At 33.6% G+C, this 25807-nt stretch overlaps 1 protein-coding gene across 7 annotated transcripts in view; it reads left to right on the top strand.

Annotated features, from left to right (window-relative positions):
- Atosa (atos homolog A) overlaps positions 1–25807 on the top strand; it is a 92443-nt gene that overhangs the window by 49654 nt on the left and 16982 nt on the right. For all 7 annotated transcript variants that reach the window (XR_013090771.2, XM_076850805.2, XM_076850807.2 and 4 more), the window contains 7 exons: positions 11645–11829; positions 13021–13223; positions 13520–13645; positions 14878–16711; positions 19247–19360; positions 22767–22846; positions 23654–23762. Coding sequence is in view for 6 of the 7 variants with exons in the window: in XM_076850805.2 (XP_076706920.2) it covers positions 11645–11829; positions 13021–13223; positions 13520–13645; positions 14878–16711; positions 19247–19360; positions 22767–22846; positions 23654–23762 (2651 nt within the window). In the remaining variant the exon portion in view is untranslated. The remainder of the gene's footprint in view (positions 1–11644; positions 11830–13020; positions 13224–13519; positions 13646–14877; positions 16712–19246; positions 19361–22766; positions 22847–23653; positions 23763–25807) is intronic.

Below are 25807 nucleotides of genomic sequence, written 5' to 3'. Positions count from 1 at the left end.
GTGAGTTTGTCTCTAAGTCTTCTAATATGTACCATTAGTCTACATTTTTATTTTGGTGTCAATTCCATGCTGTTTGTTACTATTGCTCTGTGTATAGTTTAAGTTCTGGAATGTGATGCCTCCTGCTTCACTCTTCTTGCTAAAGATTGTTTTGGCTATTCTGGGTCTCTTATTTTTCCAAATGAGTTTCATGATTGCTTTTTATAGTTCTATGAAGAATGTCTTTGGAATCTTAATATGAATTGCATTAAATCTGTATAACAGTTTTGGTAGTATGGCCATTTTGACAATATTAATTCTGCCTATCCAAGAGCATTGATTCCCAAGTTTGTTTGTTTGTTTTTTGAGGCTATTATGATTGAGGCAGTTTTCCTAATTTCTCTTGCAGTGGGTTCATCACTGAGGTATAGAAATGCATTTGATTTATGGGTACTGATTTTATATCCTGCTACTTTGCTGAATTCATTTACTAGTTCTAGAAGTTTTCTGGTGGATTTTTTTTTGATCTTCTAAATATAGAATCATGTCATCAGTAAACAGTGACAGTTTGGGTTCTTCTTTTCCTATTCATATCCCCTTAATTTCTTTCATCTGTCTGATTGATCTGGCTAGAGTTTCAAGGACTCTGTTGAATAGAAGTGGTGAAAGAGGACATCCCTGTCTTGTTCCAGTTTTTAGGGGGAATGCTTTTAATTTTTCTCCATTTAGAATGATGTTGGTCTTGGGCTTAGCATAGATATATAGCCAATTTTTAAAGCACAGGATTTCATTATAAAAACATACAGCCTTCAAGATGCTACCTTATTGCAGTTCTTTAGTCATAACTTTGATGAACTTTGGTGGTTATTATATAGTATAGATATAGAGTGGAGATATTTGATTGAATTTAAACAAACATACTCTAAACAAGTTTAGAGGGTTGATTTTTTGTTTTTTAATTTTTTTTAGCTGTAGGTGGACACAATACCTTTATTTTATTTATTTATATGTGGTGCTGAGGATCAAATCCAGTGCCTCACACATGCTGGGCACTCTACTGCTGAGCCACAACCCTAGTTTCCCACAGGGTTGCTTTTAAAAGGTCTCTGAGTCTGTTTATATATCACTTGTGTTGTTCATTTTAGTGTGTTTAGTGTTTTAGTTTATGGTTTGTTGGTGGTTAACATAACAAAAAATAGCATTTCAAGATATTATTCTGTGAGAACATTTTTGTATAATTAACATTAAAATAATAGTACATCTATAAAATTACTCTTTTATTTAGAGCCACAGCCACTGCTTTTTACTTGTCACTAGAGTCAACTTTGCCTCTTACTCTCTGTTTAAAAGCATCTCATAGTATTTTAAATTGATTGCACTGGGAATAAAGAGTACTGGCTGTATTCTAGCTGGGTATGGCAGTGCATGTCTATAATCCCAGTGGTTTGGGAGATTGAGGCAAGATGATTGAAGTTCAAAGCCAGCTTTAACAACTTAGCGAGGCCCTGTCTTAAAATTAAAAAATAATAATAATAAAAAGGGACTAGGGATGTGGCTCAGCAGTTAAGTGGCCTTGGATTCAATCCTTGGTACCAAAAAAAGAAGAAGAAGAAGAGGAGGAAGAATTATATTCTACTTTGCAGTATACAATTTTGAGCAAGAAAGTTGATATACTTATACCATATTTTCCTCATGTAGAAGTAAAGTAGATTAGACTAAATTTTTGCTAAGGTACTTTATAATTCTCATAACAGAAACCTATAAGACAAATTTTTTGAAATTGGAGCATATAAATGAAAAACAAAAAATACTTCAATGATTGTAGAATTCAATCCATTAGTAGATATTTATCTATGAAATGTTAAGAATGTTAGTATAAAAAAAATGGATGGACTGATGTAACTATAGAGGTCTCAAGATAGCACTGAATTTTACCAAAAGTGATGTTGATTTGCATTGACCTGTCCTTTCCTTTGTCATGTTCACATTTGTGATCAGTGCCCCAAGCTTTGAAGAAGGTTGGGAAATTAGCAGTACAGTCTGTCCCTGGAACAAAGTGAAATGTACCCATGTGGAGATGAAATTCATGACTTTAGATTGTGTGCCAGCACCCTGAAGTAATCATTCATAGCCTAGGTGACTTATGTAAGTTCTGGGGAGGAGTGCAAAGTCAGTGAAAAATCAGTGTGGAGAGAAGTTTGGAAAGGCTTCTTTTGTGGAAAAGATAGGGAGTCTGGAAAGTTCTTTAAAAAACCCCCGTTTAATGGAAAGCAGAGGAAGGAAGAAGGAGGCATGCTCAATATGTTTAAAAAAAAAAAGAATGAGCAATGTCACAAGATGGAAAATGAATAGAACATTGTATAGGCAGCAGTTTGGCTGGAATCAGAAACCAAAGACTAGGAGAGACTGGTAAAAGATTAATTGAAGAAACCAAAGGAATCTTAACTAGGGACACCTCAAAGTGTAACTCAAAAGTAACATTTACATCAGCATCTGCCATTGAACAGTCTAAGTATCTGATTGTATATGGTGGCTCTGACCCCACTGTTAAGTTTATACTGGATTCATCATATAGTTAGGAAGCCAACAAGCAAACAACAACAATCAAATCTGAACTTAGAGGATTTTCATAGACTGGGTTTTCTGTATTAGGTATAAGATGGATAAGTATTTAATCAAAACAAAATTCTGGGTGCCCTCTTTCTCTAAGACTGTGAGGACTGATGCTTGAATCAGTCTGGGAGCTAGTCAGACTGACCATTCTTAGAGGCTAGTTCTTCTGGCTCTAGAGTTTTGCCAACTATTTAAAATTCCCATTTGTTCTAACAAGAAAAGTGAATATCTTGGGCATTGGGAAAACTGAACATCCAGAGTGATCCATAATTAAATGGACTAACTTGGGAAATAAATTCTTCATCATTAGAGGTATTCAAAGACTGGTTGATAAATGCTTGCCAGGGAGGTGTCCTTGAAGGGATCAAGTGGGTAGTTGAATTAGACTTGTTTTCAGTGCTGAGAGTCTATGAATCTGTTCTTTAGAAGTTTAGGGAAACCCTAGGAGAGAAGACTACAGCCACTCTCTCCTTCTTAAGAAACCCTATTAGAGAGTTCCTTTAAGCCAATATATACATATTGCTGCTGTCTTTGGATCCTTCACTTAGAACAAAAACCAAAGATAGCTCAGAGCTACTTCTGAGCTTTGTCTAAAGGGAATGGAGGAAGAGTATCTTTCCCAGTGCTGGACTTCTATATATGCTGTTTGACTTATTTCTAAAGCCTGCCAAAATAGTACAAAGATTCCTGGCTCTTCTTACTACAGAATAAATAGGAAAAAGAGGTCTGGAAAAAACCTCAGGGGTTACTAAGAAGAAATTTTATCCAAAAATAATATCCTTTTAATTTCATAGAAGACAATCTGGTAATGTGAATAAAAAGTTTCCTTCTGTGAATTTATCCCAAGGATATAATCAAACAAGTATACTGAGTCAAATGTTCAAGGATATTTATGAAAATATTTATGTCTGTTTAAAAAAATGGAATCAACCAAAATGTCTAACAATATAGGACTGTTTAAATATATTGTGGTATAGTTATGTCTAAAATAATAATATACATATACTTTTGACAAGGATGTCTACACTGAAAATAAATGCTTAAAAAGAGAGAAGATATGATCACATGTTTGTGGGATTGAATGTGCTTACACATACATAAGACATGCAACAGAATACTATCAGTTCTCTAAGGCAAACACATAAACAAGTATACTAAATTATAAAATTCCTATTAACTGAAAACATGTAAATGAAAGCCCTATCCAGTGTCATATATTTAAAGTAATCAGAGTTATTACTTTTTGAAACCTCTATTATCTCTTAATTCATAGTTTGGTTACTTAACTCAGGTATTTGTGGAAACCTGTAGATAGCAGCATAGTAGTTTTGGTGTTAAGAAATTAGAACTTAGTAGTGTGACATACTTATCCTCTTTTAAAGAACAAACATTTAAATTAACTAAGAACTAGAACTGATATCAGTAATATCAGGTAAAAAAAAGACTGCTTTTATTCAACAAATATTATAAAACCAGCATGTACTTGAAACTTTTTCTAGTATTGAGACTTACATATTATATTCTAGTGATGGCAGAGGAAAACAAAAAGTAAATTGAAAAGAAAAATATTGGAGCTAAGGACTATGTCATAATCATTTTTATATTACTTAAAAAATGATTATGTGAATATCTCTAGAAGGTGGTCAGGGAAGACTTTTCTGAGCAGATAACATTGAAACTGATTGAATGACAAAGAGTTAGCCATTTAAAACTAAACTTGCCTAGCATGTGTGAGGCACTGGGTTCAATTCTCAGCACCACATATAAATAAATAAAATAAAGATCCATCAACAACTTAAAAAAAAAGAATTTTTTTTAAACTAGGGAGAAGAACATTCTGAGCAGTGTGTGTCAAGTATGAATGAACTGGTCTTGTCCTAGGAACTAATAGTTGAACAAGGCTAGAATTGTAGTAGGAGAGAGGGAAAGTGGTAAGAGATGGAGTTTAGACCTCTTTTTTCTTTTAAGGATTTTTAGAGATTCCTTAAGAGCTATTGGGTTGGACAATTGCAAGTTATCATTGAGGAGGAATAACATTCAGTGACTTCCCCCAAATAATTAACACAAATTACAAGTCTAGATTATTGTTTGCTTTTTTAAACAAAATGCTCATTATAATTTTTAAAAAGATATAAAGAACATTTATATAGATAAGCATCTTAAAATATAAGGTAAAACTACAAAGCAGTATGACAGGTTTTCCTCTGTCACTTGTAAACTGAATTAGAAGGCAGTCCCCAGAATTGACAGTTGTGGAGATACTATCATGTTAGTTAACAATCAGGATAATCTGCATTCAACTAGGAATCAAGGGATCTGGGTTCTAATTACGGTTTTGCAAGATGTGATCTTGAATACGTCTCTCACCTGGATATCAAACCCCATCACAGAATGCAAGAAGTTAAATAAGGTCTTTTTAAAATATCCTTCCAACTCTGATGTTGTAATGCCGTGAAATCAGAATAACATGTTCCAGGCTGTTTGGGGTCAGAGATTTTAGAACCTGTATTCATAGTACTTTTAGAATTTTTACTTTTCAAGTGTTATTCTTATTTTAAAATGTCCGTCTATGTGTTTAAATCTGTTTTCCAATTTAATAGCTGCTGTATTGTTAGCAATAAAAAAATTTCTCAAGGTTTTATTTTTATATTTTCTTTGCTTTTTTTTTTTTTCCTTTTTAAATTTCTCCAAGCTCTCTTTGGAGATGTGAAGGTCAAAAGCTTCCCCACATTTTCCTGAGATTTTATCCTTTATCCAAATCCAAATCACTCTTCTTGAATTCTAGGACCTTGGAAAGATATTAACAGAGCTTAGCCTGCAATAGCTTCTTTTATGACTTTAGTTGTCAAATTTGTTTCATCCATTTGTTTGGAACTAGGTTTGGTATGGATGGCTATGGTGACATAACCTTTAGGATCAATTGCTACAGGTCCTAAGGGAGGAAGCAGTCTTTCTAGTTCCTTGCTCTGGCTTTTGTGCCATCTTTCATAGGCCTCAGCACCAGAAAGATAATGAGCCAAGGCTTGAGCTGCTTCAGCCCACAACCAATCCACAGCATTCCTGCCTGGAGAGGTACCTTGGAGGGTAGTCTCTTATTTGTTTTGTTTAAAATAAGGCTGAAGGTTATATATCTCTCTTGTCTTTTTTAAAATTTTTTAAAATTTTTTATTCTAACTTGTTATATATGACAGCATAATGCATTACAATTCATATTATACATATAGAGCACAATTGTTTATATCTCTGGTTGTATACAAAGTATATTCACACCATTCATATCTTCATACATGTACTTTGGATAATGATGTCTATCACTTTCCACCATCATTTCTAACCCCCTCCCTTACCCTCCTACCCCTTTGCCCTATCTAGAGTTCATCTATTCCTCCCATGCTCCCCCTCCCTACCCTACTATGAATCAGCCTCCTTATATCAGAGAAAACATTCGGCATTTGGTTTGGGGGGATTGGCTTACTTCACTCAGCATTATATTCTCTACCTCCATCCATTTGACTGCAAATGCCATGATTTTATTATCTTTTATTGCTGAGTAATATATACACCATATATATCCATTCATCTACTGAAGGGCATCAGGGTTGGTTCCACAATTTAGCTATTGTGAATTGTGCTGCTATAAACATTGATGTGGCTGTGTCCCTGTAGTATGTTGTTTTTAAGTCCTTTGGGTACAGATTGAGGAGAGGGATAGCTGGGTCAAATGGTGGTTCCATTCCAGGTTTTCCAAGGAATCTCCATATTGCTTTCCAATTGGCTGTACCAATTTGCAATCCCACCAGCAATGTATGAATGTACCCTTTTCCCCACATCCTTGCCAAAACGTATTGTTGTTTGTATTCTTAATAGCTGCCATTCTGACTGGAGTGAGATGAAATCTTAGAGTAGTTTTGATTTGCATTTCTCTTATTTCTAGAGATGATGAACTTTTTTTCAATATTTGTTGATTGATTATATAATATCTTCTGAGAAGTGTCTGTTCAGGTATTTGGTCCATTTATTGATTGGATTATTTGTTTTTTTGGTGTTTAGCTTTTTGAGTTCTTTATATACCTTAGAGATTAGTGCTCTATCTGATGTGTGAGGGATAAAAATTTGCTCCCAAGATGTAGGTTCTCTATTCACCTCACAGATTTTTTTTTCCCTGAGAATAAGCTTTTTAGCTTGAATCCATCCCACTTATTGATTCTTGATTTTAATTTTTGCACTATGGGAACCTTATTAAGGAAGTTGGGGCCTAATGCAACATGATGGAGATTAGGACCTACTTTTTCTCCTATTCTGGTCGCAGGGTTTCTGGTTTAATTCCTAGGTCCTTGATCCACTTTGAGTTGAGTTTTGTTCATGGTGAGCAATAGGGGTTTAATTTCATTTTGTTGCAAATTGATTTCTAGTTTTCCTAGCACCATTTGTTGAAGAAGCTATCTTTTCTCCAATGTATGTTTTTGGCACCTTTGTCTAATATAATTGTAATTTTGTGGGTTAGTCTCTGTGTCCTCTATTCTGTACCATTGGTTTACATTTCTATTTTGGTGCCTATACCATGCTGTTTTTGTTGTTATTGCGTATAGTTTAAAGTCTGATATAGTGATGCCACCTGTTTCACTCTTCTTGCCAAGGATTGCTATAGCTATTCTGGGTCTCTTATCTTTCCAGATGAATTTCATGACTGCTTTTTCTATTTCTATGAGAAATGCCATTGGGATTTTGATTGGTCACTCCTTCATATTCAAAACACTAAAAAAATTAGGGGTAATTGGAACATATCTCAACATTGTAAAGGTTATCTATTATGAGCCCCAGGCCACCATCATTCTAAATAGAGAAAAATTGAAGGCATTCCCTCTAAAAACTGGAACAAGACAAGGATGCCCTCTTTCACCACTGCTATTTAACATAGTTCTTAAAACACTGGCCAGAGCAGTTAGACGAAAGAAATTAAAGGGATATGGATAGGAAAAGAAGAACTCAAATTAGCACTATTTGCTGACAATATGATTCTATTCATAGAAGATCCAAAAAGTTCCACCAGAAAATTCCTAGAACTAGTAAATGAATTCAGCATAGTAGCAGGATATAAAACCAACACCCATAAACTAAAGGTATTTCTGTATATGAGTGACAAATCCTCAGAAAGGGAAACGAGGAAAACTAGTCCATTTACAATAGCCTCAAAAATAAAATGAAATACTTGGAATCAATGAAAGAGGTGAAAGACATATACAATGAAAACTACAGAACCCTTAAGAAAGAAATCAAAGAATACTTTTTATTTTTTGACAAACATTTTCTGTAATCTCATAATAAAACGTTTTAGTTATTAGTTAAATTTTTTGATTACAAATAACCCACTCAAGAAGTTTAAAGAAATTGATTAATAGAAATAATATTAATAGGAATATTAACAGTCCTCCTGAGGGACTGGAACATTGTCAGAAAATGAGACAACTACTTTTTATCTGGCTTCCTGTAGCCATGAGGTCTCTTATCTCTCATTCACTGTTCCTCTTATTTCATTCTCTTCTGGTACTGTTCCATGCCTATGTCAGCCTGTAGCCCTGTATAGGTACTGAGTGTATTCTGTCTCAGATCAAGGTAGCAGGCAGGAACCAACTAACATCTCTTGAGTCCTTATTCCAGTGTCCTGGGAAAGAGATTCTGGCCCAGCTTGGGTCAAGAGATCACTTTAAATCAGTTATATTGGGTCAGGTTGGGGAACAAGGTTATAATAGCTAAAGAAAATTAAAGTGTATCCTCTTTTTTTGTTTTGTTTTTAGATACATGACAGTAGGGTATATTTGACATTCACACATGAGATGCAGCTCTTCATAATTTTGATCCCATTCTTATAGTTGAACATAATGTGGAGTTACACTGGTTGTGTATTCATATATGAGCATAGGAAATTATTTCTTATTCATCTTACTGTCTTTCCTATTCCCGTCTCCTCTCCTTTCCCTTCATTCCTTTTTGTCTAATCCAGTGAACTAAAGTGTGTACTCTAGACAGTGGGGACAGTTAAAGCTTGCACCTGTGTGATGTTAGAGTTCTTGCAGGCAGATATTACTCCTGTTTTACAGAGGGAAACATGAAGTGACTTGCCTTATGTAGCAGTTTACAACTGTGGAAGTCTTCTTTAACTACTGCCCTTCACCTCATGCCCCTGTACAGCTATGATTTTTATTCTTTGTGGAGGAGGGAGAGTGGGCAGGTACTGGGGATTAAATTCAAGGGCTCTCAACCATTGAGCCACATATCCAGCCCTTTTTTGTATTTTATTTAGAGACAGGGTCTCACTGAGTTGCTTAGTGCCTTGCTTTTGCTAATGCTGGCTTTGAACTCAGGATCCTCCTGACTCAGCCTCCTGAGTCCCTGGGATTACAGCGTGTGCCACAACACCCGGCTTAGCCCACACTTCTAACCTCTATACTAGTGGTTACCACAGAAAATTTGTATTTAATTGTTTTGTCTACCAGTTTTGTCTACCAGTGTGGACCCATGTGCTATATCTCTTAATTGGAGAGTATTTATAGAACTCAGGTTTCCTGAGATTTTAATGTCAAAACTTTCCCCTTGTGGTATATTTATGCCCTAACTTTTAGCGTCCATGAAGAAGTTACAGTTTTAGCAATTTCCTTGATAACAGTTTACATTCTATCCAATGAAATAAAGAGTTGTTTCCAGCCCAGTAATTCACAGGTACAGATAAAGCCCTTCATTTACATGACTTAAATGATGCTAAGGTCACTGTGAGTTGCAACCATAAGCAAGCTGATAAGAAACTCCTCAGCAGTTATCCTGAAACTTGTCATGTACGTGGACAATTACGTGAGGCAAAAGCTTAGTAGCATTAACACTAATGAAGTTTTATTTTCAGTGTATGTGATAAAATAATGATGTAAAGTTGCTATTAATTCAATGATGCTTTTATATGAATTTATATTTTAGTAATGCAGTTAGTATCTATAGGCTTTTTAAAAATAATAGCACATATATGAGACATTACTTAGGCTGTAGACCATCCTCACATGGAGTAACCGACTTCTTGGCACCATTCAGTATTCATTAGATTAGAAGCCACTTTTCTGCTATAATTCTTAGCTCTCTGGGATTATACTACATGCTGGGAGAGGGAACAGGGTGAGTCCAGAAAATGTCCTGGGAGCTAACATTATGCCATATAGCCCATGGCAAGCCTGAGCTACCCTTGAAAACCTACCAGGGAGGTGTTGAATAGATTTCTTTTGTGTGTTTTTTGCCTCTCTATTTATGAAGGACACCATAATTTAACTCAGTGAATCTCAGAGGACCCTTGATTTATGACCTAATTTTATTCCCAGAGAAACACTGCCCCCTGCCACCTTTCCATTGGCACAGTATTATAAAAATTAGGTCCTATTTTTGGAAAACAGTTCTATATTTTTAAATAAAAATACCAAAATCAATTATGTGAAATGTATATCTTATTTTCATTTATATTTCAAAAAATACATTGAAGTATATAAAATTTATAGCTATAATGAAAGACAGCCTGTATGCTAATTAAGAGGCTGATACTGGAACCAAACTGGGTTCAGATTCCAAATTTACTTCTTCCTATTTGAGTTATCTTAGGCAAGTTACTTTGTCTCTTTATGCTTCAGTTGTCTTTAAAATGAAGCTAAATGATGGAGCTAAATGAATCAATGTATAGAAACTACTTAGCACGGGTAATACTGGACAATGATAAATTATTATCAAGTGTTGGCTGTCATTTTATGTTGCACATGATTATTTTAGAGAAAATTTTCTGAAAGTTCTTAAATTTGGGCCAATAAAGTTTACTTCCTGCAAAATTGTTCATAATCTGAATCCAGTCCTTCCTTTCTCTTACTTTCTTTACATAAATTCTCTGTCCAAGTTGTACTTTTCTTTCTACCCATTGTATGGTGTACTGTTTTCTTTAAGTCATTTCTAAATCATAAAGTCTTTGAAATTAAGAACTATGTACATTATATCTCTATGTTCCCCATCACCTAATATAGTATAGTGAACACCTGAAATATTTGTTGTTTAATTGGCAGAGATAAGAACAACGTTTTCAAAATTATAAATTAAATGAAGTATTGTGTGCACATTTATTCATGAGTATTCAACTTGTATAGCAAATTAATAATTTTTAAAGTTAAAAACTTAGAGCACTTTGAGAAATTTTTAAATTACTAAAACTAAATGAAAATATTGGTAGGTTGGATTATTTGGAACTATGTAACAACCAAAATATCACATTCCTTGTATTGCAAAATAAGTCTCCTTCTGATTCTAGCTTATTATAGCATTTGTCCCTTTGAAACTGTTATTATTATATAACAAAGCATCGAGAACCCTGTGACTGTGAATATCCATATCACAGATTTAGTGCTATGAGAACAAGGAATCAGTTAAGGAAGGGAGAGGGGAGAGGGGAGAGAAAGGGAGAGACACACTTGGACTTGTGTTTTCTTTCTAATACTTAATAATGGCAATAAAAATCTTACCTAAAAAATATGACATAAAAGACATTTTGACCTTTTGTCTATTAATGATATATTTTTAAAAAAGTTGTACCTGATGTTTAAACACACATAATTATCCATCAGATGATGCATATATTCTTAAATCTTGACTAGTCTAGTTGAAATTTAGATAAAAATAATTTTTCCATAATTTTTTTATTTTATGCCATAATTTTAACCAGTCTGTTCACCTGGAATTTGGAATCATCCATCATCTCTTTATAATTCTGTATACTGTGTGAATCAAGAGTATTCTGTATTTTCCTTTCACTTTTTGTTAGTGAATATGGAATGTAACATTTGTTATTATAGGCACATAGATGAGTTCTTTTTAAGAATACTTAAGAGCTGGGTGTTTGGCTCAATGAGGAGGGCTTGCCTAGAGTGTGCAAGATCTTGGGTTCAGTCCCCAGTACTGCCAAAAAAAAAAAAAAAAGTATGCTTATGTGATGAATATTTTGAACATGGTGCAGAGATTTTCTTTTTTCTTGTGATTCCAGATACTCTAGATGAATATTTTGAATATGATGCAGAGGAGTTCTTGGTCTCTTTGGCCTTGTTAATAACAGAAGGTCGAACACCTGAATGTTCTGTAAAAGGTCGAACGGAAAGTTTCCATTGCCCTCCAGCACAGTCTTGTTATCCAGTAACTACAAAACATGAATGTAGTGACAAGTTGGCCCAGGTAAGAACCATAGGTTGAATGCTTAAAAAATTATATGTAAACTAATGTAAGTTCTATTATCACCTTCATTATATCACAATTATAATTTTCACATTTAAATATAAAATTGGCTCTTAAACAAGGCTCTTGAAAGCAGGTCAGGTAGTTTTGTGGATCAGTCAGCAGGGTGATTCACACCTGTCCTCTCATGCTCTCAGGTTGACTCTCTTTGATTGAGTTTTCTTTTAGAGTTTCAGCCCTGTCTCTTCCACTTCATGTTCTTGTTCATTCAGTAAATTAATTGATGATTATTTTCCTCAGATTAACCAATTTCCCTCTGTGCTCTTTTTTTTTTAATGGGAGAATACCTTTTATTATTGTATTAATTTTTTGAATAATAACTGTTAAAATATTTTGGTAGGTAGAATAAAATTTGGCTTAGGAACTTTTCTCCCAGTTATTAGTTTATCAAATGTAGTCCAAATTTTTAAACTTAAAAAATATCTTACCTGTTTTGAATGTTTAATGAAAATGAGTTGGTCTTCAGAATTAAGAATTAAGCCAAGCATGGTGGGTAGTACACGCTTGCAATCTCAGTGACTCAGAAGGCTGAGATAAGAGCATTCCAAGTTTCAGGAAAGACCCTGTATTAAAATAAAAATATGAAAGGGCTGGGGGTGAAAGCTCAGTGATAGAATGCCCCTGGGTTCAATAACCAGTAACTAATACACAGAAATAATTAATTAATCTTTCCTATGAAATTAACAAAGTAGACAAGGCTGGGTTAACTCAGAGACCTCTCGGACATTGTGTATGGCAGTTATTTTTTCACAAGATACAACAAAGATATCTTCCCCAAGAAAATTTGCATCTTAAATACTCAATACTAATCCCTGAACTCAGAACTCACTAGCATGAATACATTATTTAATGAGAAAATCCAAAAGCTCTGCAATAGGTGACTCCTTTCTAATTAATATCTACTTTACAATTTTTTAATATTTAGTTTTTAGTTGTAGTTGGATAAAATACCTTTATTTCACTTATTTATTTTTATGTGGTGCTGAGGATCTAACTCAGGGCCTCGCACATGAGAGGCGAGCACTCTACCACTGAGCCACAACCTCAGCCCCTCTACTTTACAATTTTAAAACTTAAATACAAAGTTAGGCAGATTATTGAGAAATTTTGCTCATATTCATTTTCTCAAAGTGTCGCCAAGCCAGACGAACCAGGTCTGAGGTCACATTGTTGTGGAAGAATAATCTTCCAATCATGGTGGAAGTGATGCTACTACCAGACTGCTGCTACAGTGATGATGGGCCTACCACAGAAGGCATTGACCTAAATGATCCTGCAATTAAGCAAGATGCATTACTATTAGAAAGATGGATATTGGAGCCAGTTCCTCGACAGTAAGTTATTGAGCTTAAGTTTGAACTTGATCCTGATAAATCAAGTTTTTTTTATTACTTCCTATAGTTTTTAAAAGATATTATATCATATCTTTGAATCCCTCTGTGTAGTAAAATTTAATACTTAGATGTTAAATACTTACGTTAAATAATCATAACTTTGACATTGGTACATTCATTCTTTTGCTCTTAAAAGCCTACCTCCTGAGTGATATGTTAATTTCAGCTTCTGTCTTCCTAAAATTCAATCATGTGTGCTTGATGACAATTAAATTAGGCTTTGTTACTTTCATTAGGAATGGTGATCGATTCATTGAAGAGAAGACTCTTTTGTTGGCTGTCCGCTCGTTTGTGTTTTTTTCTCAGTTAAGTGCATGGCTGAGTGTTTCTCATGGTGCTATTCCACGAAATATTCTTTACAGGTATGTCTAAGGCAAAAAAGGGACATGTATATTCACATTGCTTAACTTACTGAATGCGATCTTTTAAAAATAGTTTCTTTTCTTCATTTTTGAATATAAATGGATAAAATTTAATGAGAATTTTCTCAAAACAAGTTTGAGAAATTTAGGTTGAGTTAGTGTGAATTTTACTTGTTGAAATAAATTTGATAAACTTACTTTAGAGAAGAACAATTTGCTGCTACCACTATAAAGTGGAAATATTTTATGGGATTCTGAATTTCTCTTCTCTTCTTTCTCTTTCCTTCCTTCCTTCCTACTGAGGATTGAACCCAGAGGCACCTTACCACTACAAGTTATATCCCCAGTCCTTTTTAAGTCTCACTAAGTTGCTGAGACTGGCCTTGAACTTGAGATCCTTCTGTCTCAGCCTCACTAGTAACTGGAATTACGGACATGTACCACATGATTGGCAAATGCACATATTTTAACTATACAGTTTGATAATTTTATTGTGTATGTGGTACTGGGGATTGAACACAGGGTAGGCAAGCATTCTACTACTGAGCCACATCCCCAGTCCTGAGTTTTTGGCATCTTGAAAAATATGAATATAGATAGTCATGGTGATGCATGCCTTTAGTCCCAGCTACTTAGGAGGCTGAGGGAAAAGAGCTGAGTTTGAGGCTACCCTGGGCAACATAGTGAGACCTTACCTAAAATAACACACACACACACACACACACACACACACACACACACAAACACACACACACACCTCCTACCAAGCAACTATTATATCTTTACTCAGGTGGTCATGAAATAGTTTATCTTAGTCACCTTGCACAATAAAATTAGCTGAATCCATTTATTCTTTTTATTTTGGCAAATATATTTTTGATGATAATATTCTTGAGCTTGCATACTTAAATAGTCTGGTGTTCTTAAAAAGATCATCTCTTCTAAGCATAAGATACCACTTATGTTGGGTTTTCTTTTAATATTTTATAAGCTGTTGATGGACCTTTATTTATTTATATGTGGTGCTAAGAATTGAACCCAGTGCCTCTACCACTGAGCCACAATCTCAGACTCATTTTATCAGAGTAATATGCATGGCAAAGTGGCTAAAAGTAAATTTCAGTGGTAATTAATGCAAACAAAGATAAGTATGCTTTATATTCTTTAATATACAATGATAAACATGTGACTTTTATAATCCATTGATTCTGTATTTTACTGTTTGACTCTAGAATCAGTGCTGCTGATGTAGACCTTCAGTGGAGTTTTTCACAGACTCCAATTGAACATGTGTTTCCTGTTCCCAACGTTTCTCACAATGTGGCCTTGAAAGTCAGCGTTCAGTCTTTACCCAGACAATCTTATTACCCAGTTTTGACATGTAGTATTCACACTAACATTGGCCTGTATGAGAAAAGAATTCAAGAACATGAACTTAAAACTCATCAGCACCGCAACTCTAATGAAGCAGAACAATGTAGTCCAAAGAGTTCACAGCGTCTGTGTAGCAAACCAGCTTGGACCATGGTTTCTGAAAGTGTATTACATGGAAAAAGGGGTACAACTCCAGAGTATACTGCAGCCATCAAAAATGTCAAACTATATCCAGGCTCTGGCAATAAATCTGACTATGGGACATCTCAAGCCAATATTTTGGACTTCAATGGTATAGGAGATATAAAATCACATGAGACATCAGTGAGAACTTTAAAATCATTTTCAATGATTGATTCTAGTGTCTCTAGCAACCAGAGTTCCTGGCACACAGTTGGTGATACTAACCCTTTAATAGACTCTTTAATCCAGGATCGACAAGAAGTTATTGCAAGAATTGCTCAGCATTTGATTCATTGTGATCCAAGCCCTTCACATGTTTCTGGACATCCATTTACAATTCAAGAATCTAGTTCACTTAATTCCAAACTTTACCGGGTTTCACAGGAAAATGAAAATGTGAGAAAATGTAAAGAAACTTTCTCTGTTTCTTTTGGTAATCCAGAGTTTACTTGCTCAGAAGGCACCAATGAGGGGAAAATTCAAGTAAAATCAGAAACTTCCCAAAGTGAAACTTGCATTTCTAATGGTCTTTATTCTCATCGTTCTGTTGGAGAAATTAATCCTTTGATAGGTTCTTTACTCCAGGAACGACAAGATGTTATTGCAAGAATTGCTCATCATTTGGAGCACATTGATCCAACAGCATCACATATTCCTCGTCCCTCATTCAACATGCATGATTCCAATTTGGTTCCTTCTAAAGTATTTAGGAGCTCATATGAAGACAAAAATTTGCTAAAGAAAACTAAGGATGATTCCTCTTCCATTTCCATTTCTCATACAAAATTTTCCTTGTTAGGAGACAACAGTGATGAGAAAAATTTAATACCTAATAAATCTTTTAGTTCTTGTAAAGGAAAGTCTTCTTTGAAACCTCAAATAAGAAATCAGTGTCAGAACAGTCCTAGTCAAATCATCCAAAATATATATCAAGAGACACAGAACAAAGCTTCTAGTGTATTGACGTTCTCAAATATGTCTCATTGCAATGAAAGTAACTTAGATTTGAAAAGCAGATTGGAAAATACACTTTCGGAGTCTCAATTTAAGGAGCAAGAAATTAGCAATGGAATTGATAAACAGTATTCAGAATGTAACAGTATTGACAAACATATTTGCACAAGTAAGTGCAAAGAAAAAATAATAAAAAATGAAAATTGTAATCCAGAATCCTTTGACAATCTCCAGTATGATAATTCAAAGACAAGTGACTCAAAGTTAAAAGTTACTATGTTGGAAATGTCTGAATATCTGAATAAGTATGAAAACAATTGTTCAGATAAAGACTCAAAAAGGCCAAAAACATGTGAGCAAAATACTCGACTTAATAGCATAGAAAATTATCTCCATAAAGATGATGAAGGATTTAAATGCAAAAAGATAAACCAATTGAAAAATAAGGATAAGAAAGAAGATTCAACTGATGAAAAACCTCAAAATTGTTCTCAAAGAAAGAATATAAAAGACTGTTTGTCTACATGTGAACGACTAAAAAATACAGAAGTATTGGTAGGTAACATCTTATATTTCAAATATAATTCTCAACTGTTATGGTTTGAATTTTCTTCACGGAAGATCTAGTTTAGTTATTAAAGATCTGAGGTGTCCATTATCCATAGAACACTCACTCTGATATAATTAGCTTTCTACAAACTGTTAGTCTCCTTACAAATAACATACTCTTGACAGTAAGTACCAGGTACATAGAAAAAATAAAGATCTCATTGTTTAAAAACTGCTCTTATGACAATAATTTTTTAGTGATTTATTAGTCTATTATTGAGACCTTTTAACTCTGTTTCTTCCCCATTATCTGCAATCTAAAAGATCTGTTCTTTTTTCTTCTATTCAGAAGAAATAATATTTGGTGTGTGGATTTAGGAGAATGAATGCTTTACAGATATAAAAACACTTTGATTTTGTATAGTATTTATATATTGCTTTCAGTTATAATTCATGATTAGAAAACACTTGGTTCTTTTTGTACTTTACTATGACAGGTAGGACAGATGAGGAAACTGAGACTCAGAATAAATGACATACCAGTAGCTATAAAAGTCTTTGGGGGTTGAACTGGCACACCATGCCCTTTCTCAGGTCTTTGATTTTCAATCCACAGTTCTTCCTTCTGCCTTATATAATGAAGGACAAATTTGTGGACTATACAAGTCCTTGGTTCATTTTAATTCTTACTGTTTTTTAAAATTTTAATATTTATGAATAATTGATAGAGATAAACAGGAATTGAAAAGAAACTCACATTAGCTTGATTTTTTTGTCAGCTACTCTGACCTAGTACATACTGTTTGCCCGATATTTATGCCCCACCCCAGTTAATACTTTTAGGCATGTCTCTAGGAGAGTCACAAAGCTATTAGTCAAAACATCTAGTTGTAGTTTGGGCTTCACAATTTAGTCCTTGAGTTATACCAAATAAGTCAAATAACTTCTAAGAACCTCATGTCAATTTACAAGAAGGCTAAATGTCTTTTGCCTCTCTCAGAATTGTATTAATGATTGAATAATAAATTTAAAAATAATTCATAAACCTGTAATGTTGTACCTAAATAAAATACATTCTATAAAACTATAATTGTCACAGAAACCTTCTCTGGCCTTCAGAATATTAGGGTTTTTGCTGGGCCCAGCAGTGAACACCTGTAATCGCAGCTATTTGGGAGGTGGAGGCAGGAAGATCCCAAGTTACAGCCTGGGCAGCATAACAAGACTCCATCATTTTTTATTCTTTGTGATGCCTAATAGAGAAGCTTAATCTGGCCATTGTTTTTCAAGCCACTGTAATCATTTTTTTTTCATGTGCTTCTTTTAAATATAATCATATGCTGTTTACTGTGTACTCAAGCATTCTCATCTTCGTATTTTACATGTTAATTTACTGAATCTTTTCACTAGCCTGTGAGGTTAGGTGCTTTTACTACAGTTCGTAGATGAGAACTATAGACCAGAGATTAAAGTAATTTATTCAAGGTCTCAAAGCTAGTACATGGTAGCACCAGGATCTAAATTAATCGTTTTTCCCCCTAATTTTTATTCATGTGCTCTTTATGGAATTTTGATCTTTACGTACATTTTCCTAATTTTTTAAGATTAGCTTACTTCATTGCTAACCTCAAACTCCTGGATTTAAGTGATCCTCCTGCCCCAGCTACTGAGGAGTTGGGATTACAAGCATATGCTACCGCATATGGTTTACTTCTTTTTTGACTAACATCAAAACCATAGTGCTGTGACTGATTATTTATTTATTTAATACCTGGGATTGAACCCAGAAGCACTTTACCACTGAACCACATCCCCAATCCTTTTTTATTTTTTGTTTTGAGACCAGGTATCCCTTCATTGCTGAGGCTGGCCTTGACCTTGCAATCTTCCTGCCTCAACCTCCTGAGCTGCTGCATTTTTAAATTAGTAATATTTCATATGTTTCTGTATCACCAAATTAAATCCTCTGAAAATGATACTTAACAAAATTTTGCTTTAGAACATTGTACTAAGTTTTTCCACCTGTGAATCATTGTATTTTTATAAATTAAAATAAATATTAGCTTACTAGATGCTAGATTCTGAGTTAACATGTTAAGAAGGCAATTATGTTGGGGCATACTTTAGAATATTTGTGTTTATTCAGCATATTAAAATATCTTAGGCATTGTTTTCTAATTAGAATGTGTGTATGTGTGTGTGTGTGTAGACAAAATAGAGATAGATTATCATCAGCTTCAGCACCAGGGATATAAACCTCAAATGCATTAAGGATGAATCTAAAAACCAAAAAGCTACACAAGTTCTTTAAATGGTATTTAAATATACCATTAAATTCTAATTCTTAGCCAGGTTCTGTGGCACATACTTGTAATCCCAGCAGGATCACAAGCTCAAGACCAGCTTAGACATTTAGCAAGTCCCTGTCTCAAAATAAAAAATAAAAAGGACTGGAGATGACATCAGTAGTAGAAAGCCCCTGGGGATCAATCCTCAGGACAACTAAAAAAAAAAAAAAAAAAAAATCTATTGTCTTAACAGAGGACCACACTGAAACATTCAAGTGTCTGGCGAAAACATAATTTCCATTCCTTGGATGGAACCTCAACCAGAGCCTTTCATCCTCGAACTGGATTGCCTCTTCTTTCAAGTCCTGTAAGTGCTTTTTTTTTTTTTTTTTAAATCTTATCTGAAAACCTACAAACATTTAAAATATTTGCAAGAGTTACATTCAAATTTTACTTGTAAAAAATTTAAGTTCTTTTGAAATAAATTTTCAGTTGTAAAACATTTTATTATTTGATAGCACAATAACACCCAGGTGATAATATGGGGGGAAAACACTAAAAATAAATAAAAATTATATTTATTGTATTAGAATTAAAAATTTTCATAAAATTCTTTAAAATTTTCATAAAATAACAATATTTTTATTGTTATTAATGCCAAAAAAACTCCTGATGTCTAGGGGACTTTATATAATAGCCTTTGTAGCTGGGTGTGGTGCCTATAATCTTGGTGACTCAGGAAGCTGAGGTAGGATAACTGCAAGTTTGAGGTCAGCCTCAATTTAGTGAGGTCCTCAGCAACTTAGAGAAACCCTGTCTCAAAATTTAAAAAAATAATAAAAAGGGCTGAGAATGTAAATCACCTCTGGATTCAATTGCCAGTACCAAAAAAAAAGTTATTATATCTCAGTAAGTACTGATACTGATGAATGTGTTCATCTGGGAACTAAATTGATACCTGTCAGGGCTGGGGATGTGGCTCAGGCGGTATCGCGCTTGCCTGGCATGCGTGCAGCCCAGATTCAATCCTCAGCACCACGTACAAACAAAGATGTTGTGTCCGCCGAAAACTTAAAAAAAAAAAAAAAATATATATATATATATATATATATATATATATATATATATATATTAAAAATTCTCTCACTCTCTTTTAAAAAAATAAAAATAAAAAAATAAATTGATACCTGTCTTTGATTTTAAACTCATGAATTTAGTTGTCTTATTGTGAGACATATAAATATCCCTACTCTTTGTTTACAAATAGGTTTATAGATTTGAGTGCAACGGTTTAAAACATCTCTTTGGAGTCACAATGACTTCACCATAGCTTTGTAACATTAGGTAAGAAAAAAATCTCTGAGACCTTCAGGTTTTCATCTCTAAATAGGGGAAATAGAACCTACCTTAGTATTATGATGATAATTAGAATGATTCTTGGTACATAGTAAGTACTCTGTAATTAGTTGATATGGCTGCCATCTCAGTTAAACATGAGGTAAGACAAAACTTTGGTCAATATGTTGGACTGAGATAAATACAGGAAAACTCTTCTTCCTTTCAAACATAGAAGTCTTGGATAAAATACAACAACTTCTAAATACATAATGTAGTATAAGAATAAGAAAAATAAGTCCCCAAGTTCTAACTTGGGGAAAATTGTAGTCCTCTGGGAAATCTGAATCTAATGCAGAGTGAAGGTATGGTATAATGCTCCTACTAGGCTAGGAGTCAAGGATGCAAGTCTGCATCAGTCATAACTGGAAAAAACTAAACTCTTCATTAAAGCCAGGGAAGGCCTGGCTTTCTATTAAATGAGAAAAAAAATTTTAATTCACCTCTTTACTCAAAGTATTCCAAGGATATGTGGAGTAAGTGAGGAAAAGAAACCCCCAGAAGAAATTAGACCTAAAACCTAAAGCACTTATAGGTAACATAAATTCAGAAACCCCACAATGATATTTAGACATGTCTAGCTAAGAAATAGCCATGAAAACTAAATTTGAATCCATGAAATCCAAATTGTGAACCAGTGGAGGAAGCAAACCATCCCACATCTATAGGGCACTAAGGACTGATTTTCTTTTAAAAATTACCTCTTGTTGATAATGATCTCAGAGAGGAAAAAATTACAAAGCACCTTTAAAAATTAATTAGTAGGAACAAGAAATGTAAGAATTCACATATAGGAACCCTATCATCAGAGTAGCCTGAAAGGGAATTAAAAATAATTCTGTTTAAATGCTCTAAGTGCTAAATGAAGGCAAAGATAGGGAATTAAGTTGAAAGAACACATGCTTTTAAAAAATAACTAAGTAGAAATTATAGATATAAAAAATATTGTATTTGGATGGATAAAATAATAGATTAGCTGAATAGAAATTTAGCAACTGAGTACATACATAGCACCTAGAAGGAAGTACAAAAAGGGAAATAAATGATAAAATCTAAAGAGCCACAGAAGGTAGATTGATGTGTTCAATATAAGTCTAGCAGATGTTCTAAAAGAAAGACTAGATGAAATAATAAAACCCAATATTAGAAGAAATGAAGATAGAGAACATTCCAGAAATCATGAGAGTTTAGATTGAAAATTTTACAAATAAGTTCTAACTAAAATAAATAGCATGGTACCCTTGTACCACTCTAAATTTTTAATGTGTAGATATTTTAATGCCAATTGGACCAGTGAATCAGATACTTTAGACGTTTAATATTCAAGAATCAAATCTAACTTTTTTTTTTTTAATATTTTTTTAGGGCTGGGGTTGTGGCTCAGTGGTAGATCGCTCGCCTAGCACATGTGAGGCCCTGGGTTCGATCCTTAGCACCACATAAAAATAAAATAAATATATTGTGTCTATCTACAACTAAAAAAAGAATAAAATTTTTAAAAATAAATAAATAAATATTTTTTTAGTTATACATTGGCACAATATCTTTATTTTGTTTATTTATTTTTATGTGGTGCTGAGGATCAAACCCAGGGGGTCTCATGTGCGAGGCGAGTGTTCTACCACTGAGCCACAACCCCAGCCCTCAAATCTAACTTTTTTTAATATTTATTTTTTAGTTGGACACAATATCATCTTCATTTTATTTATTTATTTATTTTCTGTGTTGCTGAGGATTGAACCCAGGGCCTCACACATGCTAGGCGAGTGCTCTACCGCTGAGCCACAACCTCAGCCCATCAAATCTAATTTTCATGTTGTATATTTTATCCTTAATTTATATTTGGAGCCAGGTGAGGTGGTGCACACCTGTAATCCCAGCTGCATGGGAGAGGAGGATCTCAAGTTCAAAGCCAGCCTCGGCAAAAGCGAGACATTAAGCAACTCAGGGAGACCCTGTTTCTAAATAAAATACAAAATAGGGCTGGGAATGTGGCTCAGTAGTTGAGTGCCCCTGAGTTCAATCCCTAATACAATCTCTGGTACCTTCTCACAAAATAAATTTATATCTGGGTATTTTATTTTTAGGATATTTTGAGTAAGTGGTGGTTAGTCACTGTAATCTGGTATACACAGTGTTTGGAAATCCATGGTATTATTTTCCAAACCTATTTTCTGTAAAGCTTTAGACTACTTGGGAATGTTGTAGTGATTGGGATGGGCAAAGAAGAATATGTAATAAATAATATTATTTGAAGTAAACTGATATGAGATAAAATTATTATTTTAAAGATAAGTGTAGCTTTCATTTGAAAGTCATTTTCTCAATTCAAGAAAAAATTAGTCTTTTGATATTACAAATGATTATTTTGACCTTAGGTTCCTCAAAGAAAGACACAATCGGGTTGCTTTGATCTGGATTCTTCATTATTGCATCTGAAAAGCTTATCATCTAGAAGGTATTTATTTTAAGATTTCTTTGTGTACATGAAGCAGAATTTCACACAATTCTGATCTTGCACAATAAATAATATTAAGTGTAAAAGTCAAATTGTAATAGAAATCTTATTTTCAATATAATACTATTCATACACAGTTATTCAGGATAAATCAGAAGGAAATTGAGACAATGAGTAGCAACAATCATAATAAGCACAGAGATTTTAATATTTAGCTACATTTATATATCTCTGATCATTAAACTCTACTTTTTATTCCTTTGCAAAAAGAAAGCCTTAGCAGTTTTTTCCATGTTGACAAGTAATATTCAGATTCTATTCTACTCTATTTTCTATTCTTTTCTTTTCTCTCTCTCTCTCTCAGCAAATGCTCTACCACTCACCTACATCCACAGCATTCTGATTATATCCTTTGGTCACATAATTTTGCCTTTGTATTTTTATTTTCAGCTAAAAATGAAGATTAATATAGAAATCTGAATTATTTAATATTTCTGGTAGCTGCCACTATATGATATATCATAAATTCCACCTGGAAACCTTTACCATGATTGAGATACATATACATATCTCCATCCTTTATCAGATATATGGATATCCTGCATAATATTAAATCTTATAACAGATATGAAATCTAATCTGAAATTTTAAACTATAAATTTTATGTTTTAAAATTTGATGACATTAATTTTATTATTATGGTGGTTTGAGTAAAATTGTTCAGATTCTCCTAATTTAATTTTGTAAAAAGTAAATTAGAAAAGATTGTTTTTAATGTATTCTTTTATTGATTTATTTTTTGTTTAGTACTCGGCCATGTTTAAACATTGAAGATGATCCAGATATTCATGAAAAACCTTTTTTGAGTTCTAGTGCTCCACCTATAACAAGTCTTAGTCTTCTAGGAAATTTTGAGGTAATGTGTTTTGAAACTGTTTTAAGAGTTGAAGTTTTTTAAACTTGGGTCCAGGATAGCATTTTTGTTTTTAACTTTCTTAACAAAAAGGAAAAAAATTTAGCTATATTTTTCTAAAACCTTGAAGTCACCTTTTTAATTATGTTTTGTTTTCGTGAGAAAAGAACTTGGAAGAATTGTCTACAGTGACATCTTAGAATTGGGTAACTGGTAGAGGAGGTAAAGGACTTTTGGTGAAATCAGGTTACTAACAGAGGTGTCTGTTACTTTAGTCAAGAGGAGAGACTTTACCACATCTTCTCTAAAAATGTGGCTTTGTTAGCCAGGTATGGTGTAGCATGCCTGTAGATCCAGCAATCCAGGAGGCTGAGGCAGGAGGATCATTTGACCAGCCTGGGCAACATAGTGAGATCCTGTTCAAAAAAAAAGGTTCTGCTACTCAGGAAATGTTTATTCTTTTTTTGTTTGTGGTACCAGGGCCTTGTGCATGCAAGGCAGGTACTCTACCAACTGAGCTATAACCTCAACCCCAGGAAATGTGATGATGGCTGATAATAGCCCTTTATGATCAAGGAGATTAATTAACAAAATCAAATGGTTCTCTGTACTTTATTTGTAACTTTTCTGTAAATCTAAATCTATTTTTTAATTATAAAATAATAGAATTTTTAAAAGATTAAAAGGCTAAAGATTTCTAATATATTTACTTCCTTATGTAATGTGAATATTTCAACTTGGGATCAAGTATGTCATAATATCATGAGTTTATCTATTCATGGATTTTGGGTTTTGGTTTTTTTTTTTTTTTGTCTTCAGTTTTGAGGATTGAACCCAAGGTATGCTAGGCAAGTATAGTGCCACTGAGCTACATCCTCAACCTTTCAAAGTCTTGCTGAGTTGCCAAAGCTGGCTCCTGTCTTAGCCTCCCAAGTAGCTAGGTGTGCCACAAAGCCTGGCTTTCTGCCTTTAATTAGAAATCACCTAAACATTAAACATGAACTTGAAAATGCCTTTTTAAAAGTGATTTTAATTGGTGAATTTTTTTAGGGAAAAATAATTTCTATTTTGTATTTTTAATTAAAATAAATAGCTTTACCAGAGTTGTGGTACATTTTGTAACCATTGTGCTTTATAATTATTTTAATTTTGAGACTATTTTTCAAAGTTTTAGTGGAAATTAAAAAGATATTTTTGTGTTAAATTATCTATTTTCCATGTCACTTTCAAACAATTAGTCCAGAGATGCTGAACTCTATTCCTCTTTGTCTTAGAGTTAAGATTGCTTAGACCATTGTGAGAGTCAGGTGCTCTTCAACCTTTATAAGAAAAATGTTTATGAGGGAGTAGAAAGCAGTCTGATATATAAAAACTTTAGAATAGGGAAGATGGTTAAAAGATCTATACATTATTGTTTTCAGAGGGTTCTACTTATGTAAATATGCATACATTTTGTTCATGTGACTCAAGGGACAAAATACAGGGAAGTATTGAGACTGTCTAACCCATATGTGTTCTCTTTACAATAAAATTGATACTCTCTTCAGTAAGTTATAGAAGATATTTACTTAGTGAATTAGATACTCTATGTCAATAAGAAAGGTGTATTGGGGAATAGTCTTGAATTCTTAACTTTCACATTGGTCTTGTTTTATGAAGCAGGACAAAATCTTAATTCCTGTAATGTTGTTGAGGGGAATTTGGGTATTTTCACATTATATGTGAGGCCTTAAATGGAGTCTGTGAACACATTGACCCAGAATAACACCCAAATACAGGGGTGTCCTTTATTTCTTTTTCTAATTAGTCACCTTTCTTGCTACCATTAAGCGTTTTCTATTGCAAAACCTTATTATATTCATTCAACTCATCTGTCATGTGATTATCTTCTTCCATCAGTTCAGTTCAACATAATACCAACAACCACTGAAAATGGATTGTTTTTCCCATACAAGAACTATTTAATCTAAAAAACCATTTAATCTTAAAATTTTAACCATTTAATCTCAAAATCCTGTTATAATATATAATAAGATAAATATTTTTTA

This window comes from Callospermophilus lateralis, chromosome 3 (genome assembly GCF_048772815.1).
Source record: "Callospermophilus lateralis isolate mCalLat2 chromosome 3, mCalLat2.hap1, whole genome shotgun sequence".
NCBI lineage: Eukaryota > Metazoa > Chordata > Mammalia > Rodentia > Sciuridae > Callospermophilus > Callospermophilus lateralis.
The sequence above is the reverse complement of the archived record's forward strand: the minus strand, read 5'-3'. Positions and strand labels throughout refer to the sequence as shown.